The 10,095-nt window shown below is 34.5% G+C and overlaps 1 protein-coding gene across 2 annotated transcripts; it reads left to right on the forward strand.

The window, feature by feature from the left end:
* Positions 1–211: 211 nt before the first annotated feature.
* On the forward strand, positions 212–9,809 carry LOC113520943 (zinc finger protein 546-like). Of its 2 annotated transcripts, none has more exons than XM_052892172.1 (2): positions 212–536; positions 3,535–9,809. In XM_052892172.1, exon 2 carries the CDS (start codon positions 3,543–3,545, stop codon positions 4,908–4,910), a length of 1,368 nt encoding a protein of 455 aa, XP_052748132.1. In that variant the 5' UTR covers positions 212–536; positions 3,535–3,542; the 3' UTR covers positions 4,911–9,809. The 2 variants fall into 2 exon arrangements, with proteins under 2 accessions (XP_052748132.1, XP_052748133.1); XM_052892173.1 differs by lacking the exon at positions 212–536 and adding an exon at positions 1,312–1,457.
* Positions 9,810–10,095: the final 286 nt, after the last annotated feature.

The following is a 10,095-nucleotide window of genomic DNA, read 5'->3' on the forward strand; positions in this document are numbered from 1 at the left end:
CCTACACGTATTTTGTAATTACATCTAACAAATGTTGCTATAATTAAAATAAACTTCATTCTCTTAACAATTAACATGTTTTATTTTATTATATTTCCATATATTTTACATGTATTTATATATTTTAATTATACATGAAAATTAATTATCATAGTTACAAATGTTACTTTCAGAAAATATTAGTTACAAACAAAAACAAAACGCAAAATGACAGATCGACAAGAAAATGACTGAAAATGTCAAACATTGTAATTTTACTTCGGATTTTGCGTGATTTTTCCTTGTAATTCCTATCTATAACGCAATACGGCTTTATAATAAAGGATCCTTTACTGTATTTCCTTTATATTTACAATAATTATCGTATTAATAAACGTACAACAGTTTATTCGCCATGTTGAATATAAATATTTTGCCCTCGGGGGAATAGGCCATTTTATAAATTTTAGCATTTATTCGTCGCTACTAATTGTGTTATTTGTTTGATATGACGTGTTAATGGTATATAGAATTGTATTGCAGTGAATTAAGCTACAGTAAGTATTTATAATTGAATTTATTTTCATTTTAGTGAGTACGCTGATTCAATGTGATGTTCTCACGACGATTAGCGAGCCGCGGAGCCGCGCCGCTGTACGTAGGGCATAGTTAATTGAATATTTTATCGAATTGAACTGTAAATATATGCAAGAACCTGTATTGCACTAATCTGGGACATCACTATTAGTTTTTTTTATAGTTTGCAATTATTAAAAAAAAAGATTATAGGATGTAGGACTAAGGAATTCATGCACAGTTATCAATAAAGTAGATGTAAATTATGTTTTTATTTTAGGACATTCTGTTGTATTTTTTTTATGTACAAATAAAATACACATATAGATACCACTAAAGAAGTAATTTTCATTATCTTATCAGAATCTTATGATTCTGTTTATTTATATTAACTAGATGAACTAACGTAAAATGTTTTTTTTTTTTTATTTTTATTTATACTTGTGATCCAAGGCCATTGACACAACAGTTGATTGTAATCTTTATAAAAGTCTTATTTATTTGGCTGATAATATATGTATTTTGTACAGTTTTTTTTAGAATTTAGAATATCAAATTGAAACTAATGACCCTCCATTGGCTGTAGACTTAAACAGCACAATAGACATTATAGAATTTTGATAATATAGATAAAGTAGTAAGTATCAAAAATGTGTCAAAATTTAGTCAGCTGATTTGACTTTTGCCTGACTAAATTTTTTTTTTAAAGTGCACTTTAGTGTTGCAAACGATTGAATTAAAAATTACTCCCTCCAGTTTGATTTTTAAAGTTTGAATTTGGAACAATATTCCTGATATAAATATACATATGTATTTATGTGTTTAAAAATTAATATGCATGTATTAATTAAAATGGTGTCTAAGTTTCAATAATTTAAATCATGCCTGGGATGCCTGGAGTGGTTGGTATCGATTCCTTGGGGTCGAAATTGGTTTCCCAGGGGTTAACTTAAATAAAAACTGACTTTAGAGGTTGACAAGATTTTTTTTTTGTTGGGTGAAAATGGTATGGTAACCCTAATACGCTGGCGGAGCACCAGTGAAGGGTGATCGATGAGAATGAAAACAGGCCAGTTAGCCCATCATGATGAATTCATCAGGAATTAACCATGATAGTTTCCAGGGGGAACCGCGAAGAGGTCAACCTGATTGAGTATATTGCTAGCAATGGGATTTTTAGTCTCCATTACTAACAATCCCTTTCCTCCCTGGTTGACAAGATTTAGAAATCGACCCCTATTAGTTACCACAAGTTTTTATTTGAAACTTTCAAGATACTCTATTTATTATGTATATTAAACTGTTATAAAATATTTTATCAGGTAAATATTTTGTATCAATAGGAAAAAAAAAACAGAGATAAGATTTTTAAAGTAAGTTGGCTATGGGGTTGTTTTTAATGGGTGATAATGGAATGGTAACCTCACCCGCGCTATCGGTATACACCGGCGGGGCACCAGTGAAGGATGATAGATCAAAATGCAGGTGGGTTAGCCCAACCTAATGAATTAAACTAGAATTAACTGTGATGGTTTCCAGGGAAATCCTCATGGAAGTCAACCTGACAGGGTATATTGCTAGCAATGGAGCTATTAGACCTCATTACTAACAATCCCTTTCCCTCCATTATGGCGGGTTAGTTACATTTTGGATTAGGGATCTCTTGCTTTAAAGTGTTATTGTACAAAAGTCGATTGCTTGGGTACCTCTGTCCCATTCGTGTTTCAACCGTGAAGCAGTTGTGTTTGCATGGCTGTGTTTCGGTTTGAAGGGTGGGATATGGCGTGAATTTACAGGGTACAGAGGAATAACACCCGAGTCCTCAGGAATGGCTACGCATGGGGGGTATCATGGGCAAAACAGTATACTCTGTTATGTCCATGGTACTGCTCATGTCTATAGGCGACGGTTACCACTTTCCATCAGGTGGGCCGTCAGCTTGTTTGCCATACTAAGTTGTATAAAACAAAAACTTTGAAAGAGGGGTTTGTTAGGCAGAATAACCTGTGACACTGTGACCTCTCCATGATCCTTTCTGCTTGAACATTTCTAAAGTTCACTGCATATTCCTATCGGTGATAGGAATTTTAAGATGTTCTTCATAGGGACATTTTTTATCTCCTCAAGGTATAGAGTGTGTTTTCCAAAGGAGATATATCGTTTATGTATGAATGGGCTACAATCACACATTAAATAAACAAAGCTAATAACAATTACTTGAATGACAAGCGTGCACGGTGTTAGTCGATCATGCACAGGCTTTTAACGACCATGTAATTTTAGACATAGTACATTTAAATAAATACACATAATGGTTTTTTTTTGATGGGTGAAAGTGGAATGGTAACCCCGCCTGCGCTCACGGAATACGCTGGCGGAGCACCAGTGAAGGGTGATTGATGAGAATGTAAACAGGTCCGTTAGCCCATCATGATGAATTTATCAGGAATTAACCATGATAATTGGGGGAAAAGGGATTGTTAGTAATGGAGCCTAAAAATCCCATTGCTAGCAATATACCCAATCAGGTCGACCTCCTCGCGGTTCCCCCTAAAAACTATTACCATTCCATTTTCACCTATAAAAAAAAGAAAAAAAAACATGATAGTTTCTAAGGGGGACCATTTACTAACAATCCCTTTTCCCCTGAATAAACTGTATTACATGGGGTAGCTTTGAGTGTACCTATTTCACAGACAAATCTCACCTTTCTGTTGTGTAGGTCCCACCATAGAATGGACAACCCCTTCCTTTTCCATGGGTGTTGTAAGAGGGTTTGTAAGAGACTAAGGGAACTTGACAGTAGAAGGATGGGCAGTAGCATCCATCTTTAAACATCACCAAAGTCTAACTGCGGTTGCTAACTCGACTGCCAAGCATGGCAACTACTGGCAAATCTCCCCATGAGAGTAAATGAGAACATACATAATTCAGGGTGTAACATTTAACAAAATTAACCATTGAAATATCTGTTTCCAGGTACAAAAATGGACGGAACCACCACCGACATGAGTCACCAGATGGAGTCCAGTATGAACCATCAGATGGACCCCGGCATGAATCATCAGATGGACTCGGACATGAGCCACCGGATGGAGAATGAACAAATGGAGTCCGAGATGAAGCACCCAATCGAGCGGCCGCGGCCCCCGCCCGACCAGAAGGTGATGAAATTCATCAGCGTCACCAGCGACATATTGACGGACGAGCAACGCCAGATGTACGAGTCCGTACTGTCCACATGGAAACCTATAATGTTTCCGAAGCGGGTGAAACGCTACATATGCCAGAAGTGCAACAAGGAGTTCAAGAATTACCAGAACCTGTACCTGCACACGACGAGGGTGCACTCGTCCGAAGAGTCGGCGGTCATATGCGACATCTGCGACAAGACCTTCAAGAACAAACACTATTTATACATGCATAGGATGAATAAACACTACTCCGAGGACGAGAAGTGCTACTGCCAGTTCTGCCTCCAAGAGTTCAGAACACGCAGAGCTCTGCATATGCACGTGAAGAGGATCCATCCTAATACGCTGCCAGAGATTAAGTGTCCCGAATGCGGAAAGGAGTTCTCTGTTCCATACAAACTGAGATACCACATCGACGCGTGCCACCGCCCCGATAAAGAGAAGTACAAATGCCACATCTGCCAGAAACTCTACAAGAGCCACCTGAACCTCAACAGGCATTTGCACTTCCAACATTCGCAAGTGGAGAGGCACCCTTGCGTTTTCTGCTCGATGACCTTCAAATCCCGTCATCATATGAAGCGGCATATCCTCAACATCCACCCGCCTCTAGAGTCGAAGGTGACCTGCCCGGAATGCCTGAAGGAGTTCAAGAACGATCAGTACCTAAAGGAGCATATGCAGGTCCACTCTGCGGCGGATACGAAGGTGAAATGCGACCTGTGTGATAAATTCTTCCATTCGGCTGTCCGTTTGAAGAAGCACAAGAAGATTGTGCATCCGTCTAAACCCAAGATTCGGTGCGAGAAGTGCGACAAAGAGTTTGCGCACGCGCACTACCTGAGACGCCATAACAACTCGGTGCACATGGACGTGGACGAGGACAATTATGAACACGAGTGCGACCAATGCGGCAAGAAGTTTAAACTGAAGAGATACCTGAACAACCACCTGCAGAGACACGAGCAGCAGCATCTGAAGAGGATATCACAAATGGTGAAGACGGTGATGGGCGATGAACGCGCCGAGAAACCGTCGGCGCCCAAAAAGCGCGGTAGGCCGCGAAAATCCTCGAAGCGCGAGGAGATAGAGTTTATAAAGTGCGAACCTGTGTCTACCTCGGAGTCAGAGTCGGGCGAAACCGATTCGGAGTCGGAGTAAGGTCATATCGTTTGGATAAAGTTTTAAGTGATTAGCGTATGGCAACACCTGGAAAACGGTTTATGGTTAAAAGTGTGGTCGAAGAGTCGCAATGTCGCTATTATCTGTCAATTTTACAAGAAAAAAAATTGAATTTTTCAATATTTCTGATGGATTGTCCAAAAACTGCTGTGATAGAGAAACTAAATAATTTTAATCAACTGACCAGCAAATTAAAATGTCAATCGTGTCAATAACTTACACATAAATGTGCAATTTAATTTGGCGGGAAATTTACTTCTAAAGTTTTATTTTGAAGAAAAAAGTAAGTATTTGATACTTACTTTTTTACCATATTTATCATCTGGTCTCGTTGATTGATTTATGTTACTGTTATATTAATTATTTATGTTTTAGGAACTGTATATTTCCACAATAAAGTAAAAATAAAATAAAATACTTTTTTGTCTCAAAATAAATTTTATCAATGATTTAAGCAATATGAATTTTTTGTTCATTATCTGAGCACCTTTTAAACAATCGAATCAATAAACATTGTAAATGGTTCAATTGTTTATGGAACTTGACAGATAATGTCGTTGTTGCCACACTACGACAATTTTGGTACGAATGCTCTTAATATTTTATAAAAAAAAAAATATCGTAGTGGATCGATTATTGATTATGGTATATGAACTCTGAATCTTACAGAGTACATATTTTGTGTTGTAGATATTTGCAAAAGATAAAAGAAAAATGTTTTGAATTCCTCAATATTATATATTCTATAAATTAAAAATATCTAGGATGTAGATTAGATACGCGTCAACATTTTTGGCGGGAATAATTCCCGCGCGCACGATTACCTTCTCTGTACGCTAGGGTTGGACTTCGATGCTAATAACTTTTTTCTGCTACTTTTTTTGCGTTTTTTTTTTTTTATCTTAACTAGAATTATAAAAACGTTTTCCTGCAATCACTTTTAAACGATAATTTACTACAATTTTAGATAAGTTAAATACAATGTTGGTGCAATAAGGACTTTGTAAATTGGCATCGGTCAATGCTGGTGTTAAATTATTTTGATGTTTGATAAAATGCGTAGGAATCAAAATTTAGATAGAGTATTTGTCGTATATCTGTTCGCCAGAGGAAGACTTTGTACTCTAGTTGTCTATCAATCATGAACAACCCGGTCCCACTCGTTTTTCCGCCGTGAAGCAGTTGTGCTCGCAAGATTGTTTTTCAGTTTTGAAAGGTGCGATATTGTAGTGAAATTACGGAATGTACTTCATAGCAAATACACTAGTGGGACAAATATATGCGTAGACATGAGATGACTTGTACAAACTTTTCCTCTAGTCAAAATATTAATGGAAATAAAAAAATTGTTAGCTATTTACTTTTAATGTATATGTTGTGTATGATAATTGGTTGATACATTGTCAATTTTATGACCTTTTTTTACATTGATTCCTAAACTTTTTATGTTTTAAAATTTGTCCAAACAATAAAATTGTAAATATTTTTCAAATTATCATTTGTTGAATTAATGTTTCCAGCTCTGAATAGATTTCAAAATATAGTTTTTAGATTTAATTAGATGTGGCATAGATTTGTATATATTTTTTTGGGTAATCACAGATGTTATATTATATTATAGGGTATGTATTGTTTTTTTTTATCTATATGACACCCGCGTGGCAAAGGTAACGTTACGATATGTTACATGTCCTTAAAAATTATATTGCCAGTATCTACTCTTATGTTTATTCAAATAGCGCTTTACAAATAAAATTAACAGACATTTTATAACAAAATAATATGGTCAGTAACAGGTTTTCCTCAATTAAATTCTGTAGATTGTGTATTTTTATTTATTTGTTTATTTATGTAGATGACAATTGTTTGACAATTGAGTTGTAAAAAATTCTAATCGGTTATTTAATTGGATTTAATTTTTAACTCAATTGCTCAATGCAACATTATTTATTTGGAAAAGCAAACAATTTTACAATTATTCTTTTTTATACAACTTAGAATGGCCGTCACCTATAGACACGAGCGGTACCATAGACATAACAGAGTATATTGTTTCGCCCATGATACCCCCCATGCGTTGCCATTCCCGAAATAAATTCACGCCAAAAACATAATAACATAACATTTATTGTAAAATCAATACCTTTATCCGCAGATTACTATGTTATTTTAATTTTATGTGATTATTAGGGGTTATTCAAAACTTCTATTACTTTTGTTTTTAACTTACTACGTTCTGTAATAGTTTTTTTTTATATGACTTTTTTATCAACTTTTTTTTTAATGTTTTTAAACAGACATTGAAATTAGCATTTTGCACTTTCTATGCTAATTTATTAATCTTTTTATGTCTCTAAATTAAAGCATAGTTTTTATTTTTTTTTATTTTACATGGATTTATTTGCAAATAGGGATGTATTGTTACGATGAAATTTTATTGTCTATTAATATTTATTTATATGTTCGGGCGGAATTTAGGAAATATTTATTTATTGTAGTATTTTACGTGCAGTTTACAGATGATTAAACTCCAACACATTACAAGCAATTATATTTTTATACATATCAAATTATATATATAATTTTAGTATCAATAATATATTTAATATAATGTACTATTTTAAGTAAGTACTGTTTTCCCGTTTTCTTTTTATTTATGTATTTTATTATTTATTTTGTATAAGTAAACATTATTAGTTGTTATTTTCTTTATCTATCCCACTAATGAAATACCGCGTTCGTGATTCACTGTTCATCCCCAAAGGTTGACTGGTAGAGAATGCTACTAACATTGAGTCCGCTTTTTGTACCATATTTTCTTTTGGTCAGTTAAGTTATTTAAATAAATTTAAATATCTTGAGGATTTATTATTTCAGGGTGTCGTATAGATAATGTTAATTTTTTACTATATACAGCTATCCGGCCCGTCCTAACACCGCCATTGTCGGCTGTTTACGTGTATGCATGACACTTGATAAATAAAAAAAAACTGCAACTTTTTAATGCTAGGTATTGAATTTGATATTGCAGATATCAAATTATAGCTATACACTATATATATACTAGCGGCGATTTTTGGAATTAACTTAAAATTAGGCGGCAAAAAGGTAACAGTGACATGCGTATGTTTTTAAGCGATAAAGGAACGGTAACCCCGCCCGCGCTATCGGTAGACGCTGGCGGGGCATTAGTGAGGGTTGATAGGTGAAGATGATCGTGACGGATTCATCAGGACATAAACCCTCATGGGTTTCCAAGGGCGACCGAGAGGAGGTCGATAAGACAGGGTATATTGTTGGCAGTAGGGCTTGTTAGAATTTTTAGTGCTAACGTTATTTTGCCTACGAGTTTGTTAATATTGTTTTTTATTTTGTACATAGCTAGCGGACAGTTTCAGATGATATATTGAAAGACGGTTAGTTCCGAAAATCCTCACTAGGTATATCAGGTAACAAAAATTACAGATTTATCCTTTTATCCATAAAAAAAAAAAAATGTATAACCTGTTTTAACTATAAGTGTTTTTTTTTTTTAAATTGAAAAATTGGCGCGAAAGTAAAAGAACACTTCAATAGCTAAAATAGGTTTGTGACATTTGACACTTTATGAATATAGATATAGAACTTTTTTATTTTAAAGTCATATTGCTTTACTAAAAGGGATAATTAAATGGCAATTTTCTTGTTAAATGTGTCGTAAATACACATTATATTTTAATGTAATAACAACCGGTTTAACTTACGTGTAATTTGGTCGAAAAGCTGAACTAGTTTCGAGACTATCCGGAGCTTTTAGTCGTGAGCGGCTGACATGAATGCGAGCCTGTCTTATCTAGCTAGTCGAGCTTCCTTGACCAAATTACATGTAAGTTAAATCGATAAATATTACATTAAAAAAATAAATAATTTATAGTTTACCATCAGACGGGCTGTGTGCTTGTTTGCCGCCATTGTGGCAAAAAAAATATGGCGACAGGCTCACGATAGGTAAATACTAGAATATAGGGATGGGTAATATGTAGCAATATCTATATATTTTAATTACAATAGTTATATACTGGTCTCAATAAAGAATATGTTAAAAGTTTGTTATCCAAAAAAAAATAACAAACTTTTTATTTGAAAAAATATATCCAACCAATAGGGGTCATGACCTTTTTCCCGCCATAAATGTACAGAGCAACCCAATATATAGATACCGGATCGATATCCATATTACCCATGCCTTGTATGTAAATAGCGTATACATTTTACATTTGTTGGCATTACTGAAATTTATGCATTAGTAATTTCCTTTCTAGTATAATTAATGTCGATTCGGTTGCATTCTATAAAAAGTACAGACGTACAAAAGTATATTTTGTATTAATAAATAATAAATACGTATCACAGAGCCTAGTCCCATATTAAGCAAAGCTTGTATTATGGGCACTAGACAATGTATAATTAGGTTGTTAATGGATGAAAATGAAATAGTAACACCACCTGCGTTATTGGTATACGCTGGCGGGGCAGTGAGGGGTGATAAGTGAGGATGAAGTCAGGTCATTTGGCCCATTGTGGCGAATCCACCAGGAAAATTGATTTTCGTGGGGAACTACGTGGAGGTCAAATCGACAGAGTATTTACTGCAAGCAATGGGGTAGTCCACTCTCTGTTACTAACAAATTAAAATATTTAATCCATGTTCGAAATTCAAAATTTGAAATCGTGTAATTGATGTGTTAAAAAAAATAAGATATCGGTGTTATTTTTAATGTTTTTTTTTTTTTATTTTGTTTTTAGAATGCAACCAGTAATCGTTGTCTTTGGATTGTTACTAAGATTAAGTACAATTTTAAATTTATCTATATATATTACATTATATGTGCACACGGGTGTTGTCTTTTATTTCTTTACAACTTACTATCATCACCACGTAGACTATTAACCGTCCACTGCTGGACTTAGGCCTCTCCATTGGCTCGTTTTACTAATAGTTGCCACGCTTGGCAGGCGGGTTTAAAGCCGCAGTTAGGCTTTTATTTGTTAACCCTTCTTTGCATGATTTTTTTATTGATGTAATAAATCCAAGTGATACAATCCATGTTCAAAACTAAAGGAAAAATGGATAAAAAAAATAAATGTGACAGCTATGTTTTTTTTTTCTGCAATGGACATTAAA

The sequence above is a fragment of the Galleria mellonella genome, unplaced genomic scaffold (genome assembly GCF_026898425.1).
Source record: "Galleria mellonella isolate WM207_F2 unplaced genomic scaffold, CSIRO_AGI_GalMel_v1 utg150, whole genome shotgun sequence".
Classification (NCBI taxonomy): Eukaryota; Metazoa; Arthropoda; class Insecta; order Lepidoptera; family Pyralidae; genus Galleria; species Galleria mellonella.

What these genes read in the sequence shown, in the direction of transcription:
- LOC113520943 (XM_052892172.1), top strand. Translation starts at nt 3,543, where the DNA reads ATGGACGGAACCACCACCGACATGAGTCACCAGATGGAGTCCAGTATG.